This window comes from Stomoxys calcitrans, chromosome 5, assembly GCF_963082655.1.
Source record: "Stomoxys calcitrans chromosome 5, idStoCalc2.1, whole genome shotgun sequence".
NCBI classification, from domain to species: Eukaryota; Metazoa; Arthropoda; class Insecta; order Diptera; family Muscidae; genus Stomoxys; species Stomoxys calcitrans.
In genome coordinates, this window is record NC_081556.1 from 80,427,354 (window position 1) to 80,442,028 (window position 14,675).

Genomic DNA, 14,675 nt, shown 5'->3' on the forward strand with positions numbered 1-14,675 from the left:
TTTATATGGCAGCTATATCAGGTTATGTATCGATTTGCGCCATACTTAGCACAGTTATTGGAAGTCATAACGGAACACCTCATACAAAATTTCAGCCAAATCGAATGATAATTGCGCGCTCTATTGGCTCAAGAAGTCAAGATCTAAGATCGGTTTATATGACAGCTATACCAGATTATGAACCGATTTTAATCATACTTGACACAGTTATTAGAAAAGATGCCAAAACATTTCGTGTAACGTTTCAGTGAAATTGAACAAAAATTGCGCCCTCTAGAGGCTCAAGTAGTCAAGACTCAAGATCGGTTTATATGGCAGCTATATCAACCCATGGACCGATACTTAGCGCAGTTGTTGGAAGTGATACCAAAACACCAGGTGCAAAATTTCAGTCAAATCGGACGAGAATCGAGAATCGGGAGATCGGTTTATATGGGAGCTGTATCAAGCTATTGATCGACTCAGACCATGTTACATACGTATGTTAAAGGTCATGAGAGAAGCCGCTGTACAAAATATCTTTCAAATCATATGAGAATTGCGCCCTAGAGGCTAGAGGCTCAAGAAGTCAAGACCCAAGATCGGTTTGTATGGCAGCTATATCAAAACATGCACCGATTTGACCCATTTACAATCCCAACCGACCTACACTAATAAAAAGTATTGGTGGACAGACGGACGGTCATGGCTAGTTCGACTTAAAATGACATGACAATCAAGAATATATATACTATATGGGGTCTTAGACGTATATTTCGAGGTGTTACAAACAGAATGCCGAAATTCTCGATTTAGGGTTTTAGGGTCATAAAAGACGCATTTATTGTAGGATTTCGCCGAAATTTGGGACATTGGGTTGTGTTAGGCTCTTTGACATTTTCTGCAACTTGGCCCAAATCGGTCCAGATTTGGATATGGCTGCCATATAGACCGATGTCTTGATTTAAAGTCTTGGGCCCATAAAAGGCGCATTTATAATCCGATTTCACTGAAATTTGACACAGTGACTTATGTTAGGCTTGTCGACATCCGTATCGCTATAAGAAAGATCAATATTTTGGTGTACACAATTGAACAATGACTTGTACTTATTAGTATTTGGTCCAAATCGCAACATATTTCGATATAGCTGCTATGAGGCATAAGGTATGCATTTTTCACCGGGTTTTGACGAAGGGTGGTTTACATATATACCCGAGGTTGTGGGTGTCCTAAGTTCTGTCCTGCCAAACTTAACGCCTTTTTATTTGTTTAGTTATACCCTACACCACTACTGTGGTACAGGGTATTATAACTTAGTGCATTTGTTTGTAACACCCAAAAGGAAGAGATATAGACCCATTGATAAGCATACTGATCGAATCACTTTCTATGTCTGTCCGTCTGTCCATGTTAATTTGTGTACAAACTACAGGTCGCAATTTTCATCCGATCGTCTTCAAATTTGGTATGGACATGTTTTTCAGCGTAGAGACGAAGCCTATTGAAATTGGAAAAATCGGTTCAGATAGGATATAGCTTCCATATATAGGTTCGTCCGATTTGCAGTAATAATACAATAAAATGGTCACTTGTTAACCGATTCTCTAGAAATTTGGCAGGAATGATTTTCTTTTGACTCTCGATACTACTGGTGAATTTTAAAGAAATCGGTTCAGATCTGGATATAACTCCCATAAATATGTTCGTCCGATTTCCAGTAATACAGCAATGAAATGGTCATTTATAGAGCGATTCTCTTGAAATTTGGTAGAAAGGATATCGCTGGTGAATTTTATTGAAATCGGTTCAGATTTAGATATGCCTCCCATATATATGTCCGTTCGATTTGCAGTAATACAGCAATAAAATGGTCATTTGTTAACCGATTCTCTCGAAATTCGGCAGGAAGGATTTTCTTATGAATCTCGATGTTACTGGTGAATTTCATGGAATTCGGTTCAGATATCGATATAGCTCCCATATAGCCCGACTTTAGCCATTCCTTACTGGTTTTTAATTGTAATGGTAACTTTAAAGTCGAAAACTTGAATGCGAGTATTTGTGGCGCTTTCCTCTCTATAGTTAATTACACTCCATGCCGGAGGAAATGTTTAACCATTAGTATTGTAATTCCAGTGTTTCCTAGCGAGGTAATTCCCATACATTTTCTGTCTTCCGATAGTCGATAATCGGTGATGAAGATCAGAATGTTACACAGACTAGAGGTTTTCGTTACAAGCTCCATTAAGCTCCGTAGTCAAAATTTAAATGTATTCAGGATCACTTAAGCTTATCGATGTATTTCATGGACTCAACCCATCTACATGAGTTCCAGTCCTTGTGGTCCCTTATGGCCTTCGCCTTGTTGAAAAGCTTTCCAAAACAAGTTATTCGGTTGGGTATCAAAATCGTTTTACTTCACAGATTTGTGTGAGTTAGATAAATTTTTTAACTTTTATTATTATTAACTCATAAAAACAAATTACAATAGATCACGCAAATTCATGCAATCTCTACGATAGGCTTAACATACAAATTATACATAACAATACTTATTCCGGAAGGTTGGATTTCATTTGAGGTCTTTTAGTTTCTGTACCAGCTCCAAGACCTTGGCTCTTTGTACTTTACCTGAACCTGTTTTTGGTATGACATCCACAAAATAAACGCCACCACTAAGGTGATACATGCTACCCATATGAGCCTTGACATGCTGCTCAATGTCTTTGACCGTCAAATGCAAGCCAATGTCATTGCCAGTGCGCACTACCACACAGGCTATTAAATTTGCCGCCACAAAGTCGGGAATTCCAAAAACACAAGTCTCTGCCACACCCGGTATGCGACAAATGACTTCCTCAATAAGCTGCGGATATATTTGGAAATTCTTAGACTTGAAGACGTCATTGTCACGAGCGCAAACATGCAAAAATCCCTCGGTGTCAAAGAAACCCACATCGCCGGTATGCAGCCAATCGCCTTGCACTGCTTTGCGAGTGGCCTGCTCATTGTTGAAGTATCCCGCCCACCTATAAGGCATGGCTATACAAATTTCACCATGTTCATTGGGACCCAGTGGATGGCCCTGCTTATCGATAATTTGAACTTTTTTGTTGGCTACCAATTTTCCTTCAGATCCAATTAAGCGCTTTGATGGGAAGCCACCATTCGAGGTTAGCATGCCCGCTAACTCTGTCATGCCATAGGAGACAGTGAAGCCCTGTGTTCTGGTATTACTGGATAAAATTTCATTCATTTTCTCTTGCACAGCCAGCTGAACTTTTGAACCTCCTACCAGCAAAGTGTCAACGGATTCCAGGCACTGTTGTATTCTACTGACATCCTCATACAGGCTCAACTCTGACATATTGGCGGATGCTGCTATCATATGAGTTATTTTGTAACGACGCACCAGGTCTAGAAAATAATCACACGAATAGGGTTGGCTGGTAACAATACGAAGACATGCGTTCGTTAGAGAAGCCACCAGGGTCCATAGGCCTGAGGCCCAATACAACGTACTGAAGCTGCAAACCACTGAGTCTGATTTAAGGGTCGGACTGAAAAATTTTTAACAAAATAGATTGCAAAGTGTACCAGCAGTTAACACCAATACTTACAAAACCATTTGATTAAGTAAAGCGCGACTGGAACAACAAACACCTTTAGGAGTGCCAGTGGTACCCGAAGAGCATAAAATCATTGCCGTATCATCTCCATTCAGGTCCTGACAAGGATATCTGGAAAAAAAATATGTTAATGGGTATAAGACTGAAACTTTCATTCAGCTTTTTATACCCTCCACCATAGGATGGTGGTATACTAATTTCGTCATTCTGTTTGTAACACCTCGAAATATGCGTCTGAGACCCCATAAAGTATATATATTCTAAATCGACATGACATTCTAAGTCGATCTAGCCATGTCCGTCCGTCCGTCTGTCTGTCGAAAGCACGCTAACCTTCGAAGGAGTAAAGCTAGCCGCTTGAAATTTTGCACAAATATTTTTTATTAGTAGAGGTCGTTAGGATTTTAAGTCGGCCAGATCGGTCCATGTTTATATATAGCTGCCATATAAACTGATCTTGGGTCTTGACTTCTTGAGCCTCTAGAGGGCGCAATTCTTATCTGATTTGACTGAGAGATGTTTTGTTATGACTGACCAATAACTGTACCAAGTATGGCGCAGATCGGTACATAACCTGATATAGCTGCCATATAAACCGACCTTCCGATTATACTTCTAGGGCCCCAAGAGAGCGTGGATCTAATCCTATTTGGCTTAAATTTTGAACAAATACTTTTTCTAGGACCCTATACATATGGTCAGAATCGGTCCATAACTTGATTTAACTGCCATACAAACCGATCTTGGATCTTAACTTCTTCAACCGCTAGAGGGCGCAATTACTATTCGATTTGGGTGAAATTTTGCACGAGGTGTTTTGTTATGACTTCCAATAACTGTGCTAAATATGACGCAAATCGGTACATAACCTGATATAGCTGCCATATAAACCGATCTGGGATCTTGACTACTTGAGCATCTAGAGGGCGCAATACTCATCCGATTTGGCTAAAATTTTGTACAACGGTTTCTCTCGTGAACTTCAATATACGTGTCTAATATGTGACTTTTATTTACTAGACCATTCAGTGTGACTTTTATTTATTAGTCCATTCAATGACCGTGCCGAATTTGGGTACAAACGTTATCCAATTTTCACCGGATTGTAACGAAAGAGGGTTTGCAAATATACCCGAGGTGGCGGGTATCCAAAGATCGGCCTGGCCGAACTTAATGCCTTTTTACTTGTATTTGGTTTATTGTGGTTTTACTCCATAAAATAAATGTTTTTTTTAAATGAAAATATTGAGTGCTTGGGTTTTCTTAAATTTTGGCCCGCTCCTCACCTTGCCTGTGGGTTTTTTTCGAAATTTTTTTAGAAAATTTAATAGATGTATTTATACATCTATTGGAGGTCATAGAAAAAGTCATCGTGCAAGATTTCAGCCAAACCGGATAAGAATTGCGACCTTTAGAAGGTCAAGAAATAGTTTTGTAAAACCGGTTAATAAGGGAGCTTTATCAGGTTTTAAGAAGTATAATCCAGAGGCTCAAGATGTATAATCTAGAGATCGGCTTTTATAGGAGCTATATTTGAACATGTATCGGTTTGTCCCATTTACAATAACAACCGACCTTCATTTATAAGAAGTACTTGTGCAAAATTTCAAGGTCCTAGCCTGGCTCCTTCGAAAGTTGTTGTCTGTTCGAGCAGACAGACGGACGGACAGTCAGAAGTGCATGGCTAGGTCGACTTAAAAAATCGTGACGATCAAAAATATATATACTTTATGGGGTCTTAGACTAATATTTCGATGTGTTACAAACTGAACGACGAAATTAGAATAACTCCATCCTATGGTGAAGGGTATAAAAATAAAGACTCAAAAGAGCAAAAAATTTGATGCGCTTGCACGAGCATTGTTAATTTCCGAACATCGCATTCTCTGATGAAAAAAAATTCACTAATTGTGCAATACGTTAGCTCCCATAATGATCGTCTCTGGTGGAAATTTAAGCCACAGCCCACGCAGTAGTAATGCGAGCACTCCACCAACTCGGCAACCGTGGCGATCGATGCTCATCATACTGGTTGCTTAAATGCAATCTCTATCACTATATACAATTATTACTTACTTAAAATCGATGCTTTCCTCCCACGTCTCCAGTGATATTAGATCTCTAATGTGACCAAGATCCTTTTCACAGCTTTCTCCATTTAGTAGAAACAGGGGCGCCTTTAAATTCAACTCCTCATTAACCTTTAGAGCTATTCCATAATTGTCAGTCTCGCAAAATATTATTTTTGGCCTCGTTAGTTTGTAAATTAAAGCAACACTTTCTGCAGGGTATAAAAGAAAACTTTTTTTATACCAACAACAAAAAAAAAAAAAAAACGATCTTCACAACTTACCCTTGTCGAAGCCCGGATATAGAGCATTCACCGGAGTGCCACAGAGGAAGGAGGCTAACATCAAAGTGGTCACGTGTGTCCAATTGTTGGCATACAACCCGATTACATCACCAGACTTCAAACCAAGTTTTAGGAGACTTCTACTTAAAGCCTCGGCATAATTGAGCAGTTGTTCACAAGTCAGTCTCTCCCCTGTAACATCTTGTATATGAATAATTTTCTGAGGATTCTTCTTCAACACCTCGTAAATGACTTCGCCCAAGGTCACCTCGGCATTGTATATATCCTTGCGTTGGGGCCCACGCCATATCTTTTGCTCGGCATCGTAGTAACTTTCCGTCAATGGATGCAATACCATTTTGTTGAAACCTTCACCTACAAATGAAACAGTAGCCGAGAAGCAGCCGTTGAAGAGTGTTTGAATATTTATTTATTGACTGTTTTTTTTTTGTTTTGCCAATCACATTCCGCTTTTATGCCCTCCACCATAGGATGGGGGATTACTAATTTCGTCATTCCGTTTGTAACACATCGAAATATTGTTCTGATATCCAAAAAGGTATATGTATTCTTGATCGTCTTGATATTCTGAGTTGACCTGACCGTCCGTCTGTCGAAAGCACGCTAACTTTCATAGGAACAAGGATGGGGGCTTGAAATTTTGCACGAATACTTTCTATATATGTAGATCGGTCTTGATTGTAAATGGGCTATATCGATCCAACTTTTGATATAGCTGCAATAGTAACAGATCCTGGATCTTGACCTCTTGATCCTTTAGAGATCGCCATTCTTATCTGATTTGTCTGAAATTTTGCATGAGGTGTTTTGTTATGACCTTCAACAACTATGTTAAGTATGATAGAAATCGATTCATAACCTGATGAAACTCCCATACAAACAGATTTCGGAATTTGGCTTCTTGAGCCACTAGAAGGAGCAAATACTAACCGATTCGGCTTATTTTTCGCATGAAGCGTTTTGCTTTGATTTCCAACAGTTATGCCAAGTATAAGTATATATCTAAATCGGTTCTTAATCTGATATAGCTCCTAGAGGGCGCAGATCTTATCCTTTTTAGCTTAAATTTCGTACAACGACTTCTTCTAGGACCTTTTACATATGGCCAGGATCGGTCCATAACTTGATTTAACTCCCATATAAACTGATCTTGGATCTTGACTGCTTGAGTAGCAAGAGGCGGCAATTTTGGCCGATTTGGCTGAAATTTAGCTTGAAGTGCTTTGTTTTGACTTCCAACAATTACGCCAAGTATAGTGTAAATCGATTCATAACCTCTTATAGTTCTTATATATACCGATATCCCGATTTTATCTCTTGAGTCCCCATAGGAAGCAATTCGATTCAATTTGGGTGAAATTTCGATTTGGGTGAAATTTCGTACAATGACATCTACTATGACCTCCAACATATGTGCCAAGTATGGTCTGAATCTGTCTATAAGCTGATTTAGCTCCCATGTAAACCAATCTCCCGATTTTACTCCTTAAGCCCATATAGGGCGCAATTCTTATCCGCTTTGGCACAAATTTTTCACAATGATATCTACTATGGTCTCCAACATCCAAGCCAAATATGGCCCGAATCGGTCCATAATCTGATATAGCTGTAATAACAAAGCAATTCTTGCCAATTGTCTTACGTTTGCCTATAAAGAGATACCAGACAAATAACTTGGCAAATGCAATGGTGTAGGATGGTGTAAGATTCGGTCCTGCCGCACTTATCACGCTTTTATTAGTTTTATTTAAGTTGCATGCGTCCAAGTTACATCAGATAGTCATGTTATATAGCTAATGCCGAACAGGTGCGTCGCACAATGGGGACAGATTTGCCATAATGGTTTAGATTAAACAAGTTCTGTGAATGACATTTTCAAATAAAAAAACATCAGTCATAGAAAAACACCATCTTCAAAATTTCAGGCAAATAGAGTAATAATTGCGCCCTCCAGAGGCTCAAAAGGTCAAACTGAGAGATCGGTTAATATGGCAGATATATTAGGTTATATACCGATTTCGACCGTACTTGGAACAGTTGTTGGATGTCATACCAAAACGATATATGCAAAATTTCAACCATGTTTTATAAGAATTGCACCTTCTAGAAACCCAAGAAGTCTAATTAGGAGATCGGTTTATATGGCAGCTATATCAGGAAAGTCAGGCTATATTGAAAATCAAAACAAAACACTTCATGCAAAATTTCGGCTAAATCGGATAAGAATTGCGCCCACCAGAAGCTCAAGAAGTCAAAACCTAAAATCGGTTTATATGGCAGCTATATCAAGTTAATCCAAACTAAGCACAGTTGTTGGAAGTCATAACGAAACACGTCATGCAAAATTTCATTCAAATCCGACAGGAATTGCGCAATCTAGAGGCCCAAGAAGTCTAATCGGGAAATTTGTTTATATGGCGGCTTTATCAGGTTATGGACTGATTTAGACTATACGTGGCACAGTTGTTGGGAGTCTTACCAGTCTTGCAAAATTTCACCCAAATCGGATAAGAATTGCTCACTCTAGAAGTCAAGACCCAAGGTTGGTTTAATATCAACCGATTTAGACCATACCTAGCGCAGTTGTCGAAAGTAACATCAAAACACCACGTGCAAAATTTCAGCTAAATCGAAAAAGAATTGCGTCCTCTAGAAGCTCAAGAAGTCAAGACCCATATGGCAGCTATTTCAAAACATGGACCGATTTGGCCCATTTACAATACAATCCCAACTATCCTACACTAATAAGAAGTATTTGTGCAAAATATCAAGCGCTTAGCTTTACTCCTTCGAGAGCTAGCGTGCTTTCTACAAACGTACTGACGGACAGACGGACATGGCTAGATCGACCTAAAATGTCATGAGCCCCTAGATGTCTTAATTTTCGTCCGATTTGACAGAAATTGTGCACGGTATGTTTTGTTATCATTTCCAACATCTGCGGTAAGTATGGTCAGAATTGCTGTATGACATCATTTAGCTCCTATATAAACCGATCTACGGATTTTACTTCTCGAACCTATTGGAAGTAGCTTTTGTTATTCGATTTGAATGAAATTTTGCAAGTTGTGTTCTATTACGACTTCCAACAATCATATAAGCTGCGGCCCAAATCGGTCTATAACTTGATACAGATTTCATATGAACAGATCTCCCGATTTGCTATTTTGAGCCCATTCAAGACGCAATTGCTATCCGATTTGGCTGAAATCTTTCATGTAAAGGAAGCCACTGTAGAACATAGGCTAGAATGTTTGTCTATGACGCTGAACGACTGGATTCAAATCCTGAAGAGAACATCAAAGATAAAATTCAGCGGATATTATCCCCTCTAATGATGGGAACGTTAATGAGGTACTATGCCATGTAAAAACTTCTCCGCAAAGAGGTTTCGCACTGCTGCAAGCCGTTCGAACTCGGCTACAAAAAGGAGGCCCCTTATCATTGAACTAAAACTTGAATAGGACAGCACTCATTGATATGTAAGAGGTTTGCCCCCGTTCTTTAATGAAATGTTCATGATGGTCTCGCCACGATTCGAACCCAAGCATTCAGCATCGAAGGCGGACATATTAACCTCTGTGCTACGGTGGCCTTTACTATTTTTGCTGTTTATTTGAATAAAACAACTGTTTTCAGAAATCATCTGTTCAGTGTTACAGATTACTGATGGAAAAAAACCTCCAGCAGAAATTTGCATGCTCCCTATTACCAAACTCTCAAAATTTTGCTCACTTTTACGCACTTTCCCGCTCTCTTCTGCTGGCAAATAAAGTACGGGAATGACTTTCACAAAAATCTCTTACAAATTTGCACATATTTTTGAGTACGCTAACGCTCTTACTATCTCCAATGTGTTAGGCACTACGAAAATGACTCTCTCAGATATTCAATTAAATTCTTTACCATCAATGTCTACGCCTTTTGTAGAATGACATGCATATCGAAACAATCTTCCGTGCAATAGATTAGATAACCATCTAAGCAAAACAATTTAAAAAATAAAGTTAATAATTTCCCTGATATTTGTCTATGGCTATCGCTATAAATGTGTTTTGAATTACAAAACGAAATTTTTTATCAATTCAGTAAAATAAAAATAAAACAAGTTAAAGTGTACTTAGTTCGGCCGGGCCGAATCTTATACACCCTACACCATGGATCGCATGTCAAGTTCTTTGCCCGATATCTTTTTATAGGCAAACAAACGATAATAGAAAACAAATACTACTATGCTATTGGAGCTTTGCCAAGTTATGAACCGGTTTGGGGCCATTTCACTCAAATAGGATACTAATTGGGCCTTGTTGGGGACCAAGAAGTATAATCTGGAGATCAGTTTACATGGGAGCTGCATATGAATCGATAAAGGCCATACTTATTACAGTTGTTGGAATTAAAACAAACAACATCATGCAAAATTTCAGCTAAATCGGGTTATAATTGCGCCCTCTAGCGGCCCAAAAAGTCAAAATCCTAGATCGGTTTATGGAAACGTAAATTTGCCTATGAACATTCCATTAAGGAACAGGAACAAACCTTCCACATATAAATAATTCAAGTTTTAAGCTCAATGAAGAGCGTGCCGCAGTGCGACACCTCTGTGGGGAGAAGTTTTTGCATGGCATAATACCTCACAAATGTCACCAGCATTAGGAGGGGATAACCCCCCATACCCACCACCGATACCCACCATTTTGTCATTCCATTTGCAACACATCGAAATATCCATTTCCGACCCTATAGAGTAAGTATATTCTTGATCAGCGTAAAAATCTTAGACGATCTAGACATGTCCGTCCGTCTGTCTGTTGAAATCACGCTACAGTCTTTAAAAATAGAGATATTGAATTGAAATTTTGCACAGATTTTTTTTTTGTCTATAAGCAGGTTAAGTTCGAAGACGGGCTATATCGGACTATATCTTAGTATAGCCCCCATATAGACCGATCCGCCGATTAGGGTCTTAGGCCCATAAAAGCCACATTTATCATCCGATTTCGCTGAAATTTGAGACAGTGAGTTGTGTTCTGCTCTTCGACATCCTTCGGTTATTTGGTCCAGATCGGTTCAGATTTGGATATAGCTGCCATATAGACCGATCGTCCTATTTAGCGTCTAAGGCCCATAAAAGCCACATTTATTATCCGATTTCGCTGAAATTTGAGACAGTGAGTTGTGTTAGGTCCTTTGACATCCTTCGGTTATTTGGTCCAGATCGTTTCAGATTTGGATATAGCTGCCATATAGACCGATCCTCCGATTTAGGGTCTTAGGCCAATAGGATATAAATATGACTGGAAAGTGTAGGATAACCACAGCTTCACTGATCATATTCTTAATGACTATATTTCAAAATAGAGGAGACAGTACACCTGCCTGAGGCGTTCCTCTGCCGCCACATCTTTTTATATCCACAGATCCCAAACCTGCCGTAATTCATCTTTTAGTATGTAAGTTATTAACAAGCATTCTTAGGTAGAGTTGATGACTAGAAACTCCAACTCATTCATGATTGACGTCGGTTTTACAATATTGAAAGCACCTTCAACGTATAGAAGTGCTACCATTGTATATTCATTGACAGCGAGAGAACCCTCTATGTAGCTGACTAAATTGTGAAGGGCTGTTTTAGTGGATTTGCCTTTACTATATATATGCTCCGGAGGCCACCGTAGCGCAGAGGTTAACATGTCCGCCTATGACGCTGAACGCCTGGGTTCGAATTCTGACGAGACCATCAGAAAAAAGTTTTCAGCGGTGGTTTCCCCTCCTAATGCTCGCAACATTTTTGAGGTACTATGCCATGTAAAACTTCTCCTAAGAGGTGTCGCACTATGGCACGCCGTTCGGACTCGTCTATTAAAAGGAGGCCCCTTATCATTGAGCTTAAACTTGGATCGGACTGCACTCATTGATATATGAGAAATTTGCCCCTGTTCCTTAGTAGAATGTTCATGGGCAAAATTTGCAATTTGCACTATATATGCTGCTGATATGTTTCTATCAACCTCTCAAGAGTCTTCATCATAAAGGATGACAGACTAATATTACGAAAATCTCTCGTGTTCGTGTGGTAGGGATTTCCTGCCTTCGAAATGAAAATTACCTTCGTGTCCCTCTGTCCCACAGGTATATATGACTTCTGATACAAGCAGCGTATATCTCCCAAAGCAAGGGAAACAGTCTATCAGACACAGCTTGTAATTAAACCGGTGATACATCATCAGGGCCTATCGAATCGAAACTTCTTATCGCCCAAAGGATTTTCGGCTCAGGCACAATTTCCCCAATAACCTCCGACGAATGCATACCAGTGACAACCTCTTCTGGCGCCTCGTTGTCCGTTGGGGAATTTCCCAGGAAATGTGTACCAACGAGTAGTTCTAGTGATTCCTCACAAGACATTGTCCATACATTCTCTAACTTCTGAATATACGCCACCGTAATAGATCTCGAGGACAGAATCCTCCTTAGCCTAGAAGCCTCAGATGTATTCTCCACGGAGCTGCAGAATTCTACCCAGGATTTGCTCTGACCCTTTCTCAGCTCGCCCTAATATTTTCTTAGCTCAGCCTTATAGAAGTCCCAATCGTGTGGTGCGCTTGGGGCTTTCGCCCTGTTGAGTTTTCTGCAGCCCTTCCATGGACCAATCAGCTCTGATGTCCACCAAAGCGGTGGCTGTTTGCCCCTTGGCTTGGCACTAGGACATGGTGACACAAGCGGGTTATTGAGGGCCTTCGTAATCCGCTTCACCATAAGGTCTATCTCCTCCGCAGTTTCCACTTCCTTTGTATCCCAGTCGGCATTTCTTCTGTTTAGCCTAGGGACCACATCAATATTTTCTCCAAGGCTGAAACTTATATAACGATGATCAAAGAAGCTATGGTTCTGCGACACTTCTTAGTCGCATATCCTTTCCGCTTATATCTTCCAATACAAAGGTGACATCTAGTTACTTCTGCCTGTAACTGGTAATTACAAATCGCCAGATTGCAACTTAAAATATATTTGATAAAATATCACCCCTTTCGCACTTTCCTATGTCTGGTGATGGGCATTAGCATCACTTCCTTCAATGAGGCTCTTTTTCCGTGCGGAAGCTGTTTCGACTAGCAACTTAAGGCTTGACGGCGACATATCTGAATCGTGTCTTATATGGGGAAGCCAGCCAGTAATGAGACTTGTTTATTTCAAGGCATACTACTACTAAAATTTCAGTGCTTAGCGACGGAAGAAGAAAAACATTTAGACTACTCTTTGCATGAATACAGGCTCTGTGTCTCCCATTTCCCGTACCCCTGATTGGCTTTAATCCATTAAATCATAGTCCAAGAACCATTTCCCAACACACCCATGACTCCTGGATAAGAACCACGGCAAATTCTCTTGCCATCAGGAGGACCTTTAGTGTCGCCGAAGCGGCCTTACAATGGTAGAGATTTATCTGCAGAAACCGAACCAAAGTCAGGATTCATAATTTCCACCACTGTTGCGTTAGCCTAATCTTCTGAGTACGCCAGGAGTTCAAACTCCACAAGATTTATTTGATCTTGTCATGATGAGTTGCCTTGCATATCCAGGGATAGTTGAGAATGCAGCGGAATCACTCAAGACACTAGACACTTGCGGTGTGGACGGTTTCTCCTTAGATTCATCAATAGCCCCTACTTTCAAAGTACCTTTTGTGTTCCGTCCTTCCTTAGCGGCGAACACCTTGAGCCCAATTCAACTGGAAGAACCACCCAAACAGGGCATTTCGCCGCCTTCCCCTCCTGTTTCGAGTGTGACAGGAGGACTTCCAGTCTCCCGCAATCCGCCAGAATTTAAAGATGTGATTGGTAGTTCCCCTGACAAGTGTTCAGTAACAACTGCTGGGTCATCTTCTGGTTCCCCAATCCCACCGCTTCTATACACCTTCAGCCTCAACTTGTTGAATCCGTAAGATTAAACTTCTTCAGACTTGTTGAGGTCTGCGAGACAGCCGGTGTTTAGTATGAATACTGCACTTCGCCGGTCGTCATCAGCCTCATCCAATCATATTCCCTTTGGTCTCCCAAGTATGGCTACAGGATCAGAGGAATCCCTGGTATTCAATCGTGTGCCATTAGTCGGAGGTCACCGCAGCGCAGAGGTTAACATGTCCGCCTATGACGCTGAACGCCTGGGTTCGAATCCTGGTGAGACCATCAGAAAAAATTTTCAGTGGTGGTTTTCCCCTCCTAATGCTGGCAACGTTTGTGAGGTACTATACCATGTTAAACTTCTCTCCAAAGAGGTGTCGCACTGCGGCACGCCGTTCGGACTCGGCTATAAAAGGGAGGCCCCTTATCATTGAACTTAAACTTGAATCGGACTGCACTCATTGATATGTGAGAAGTTTGCCCCTGTTCCTTAGTGAAATGTTCCTTGGCAAAATGTGAATTTTTTGCCATTATTTGAGAAGGAATATCTTCCTTCTTCACTTAATCCAATGCTGGGCCTGGTCAGATCTCACCAATCTTTTTTAGGGCACAACGATATATCTCAGTTGAGCGTTGGTCCCCGAAAGCAAAGCGAATCTCCGATCCCAATTAAAGGAGCCTTTCTCCTATTCGGTGAAAGTTTTAGGATCACTCGCACCAATTCTCTCAATAAACCTGAGACGGATGCTCCTTTTATTATTCCAACCTCTCAACGAGCGTATTATT

At 40.4% G+C, this 14,675-nt stretch overlaps 1 protein-coding gene across 1 annotated transcript; it reads right to left on the reverse strand.

The window, feature by feature from the left end:
- Window positions 1-2,407: 2,407 nt before the first annotated feature.
- LOC106080688 (uncharacterized) lies at window positions 2,408-6,364 on the reverse strand. Its single transcript, XM_013242152.2, has 4 exons — window positions 5,965-6,364; window positions 5,688-5,892; window positions 3,603-3,722; window positions 2,408-3,542 (listed from the first exon to the last, which is right to left on the reverse strand). Exons 1-4 carry the CDS (start codon window positions 6,320-6,322, stop codon window positions 2,555-2,557), a joined length of 1,671 nt encoding a protein of 556 aa, XP_013097606.2. The 5' UTR covers window positions 6,323-6,364; the 3' UTR covers window positions 2,408-2,554.
- Between the last annotated feature and the right edge of the window lie 8,311 nt (window positions 6,365-14,675).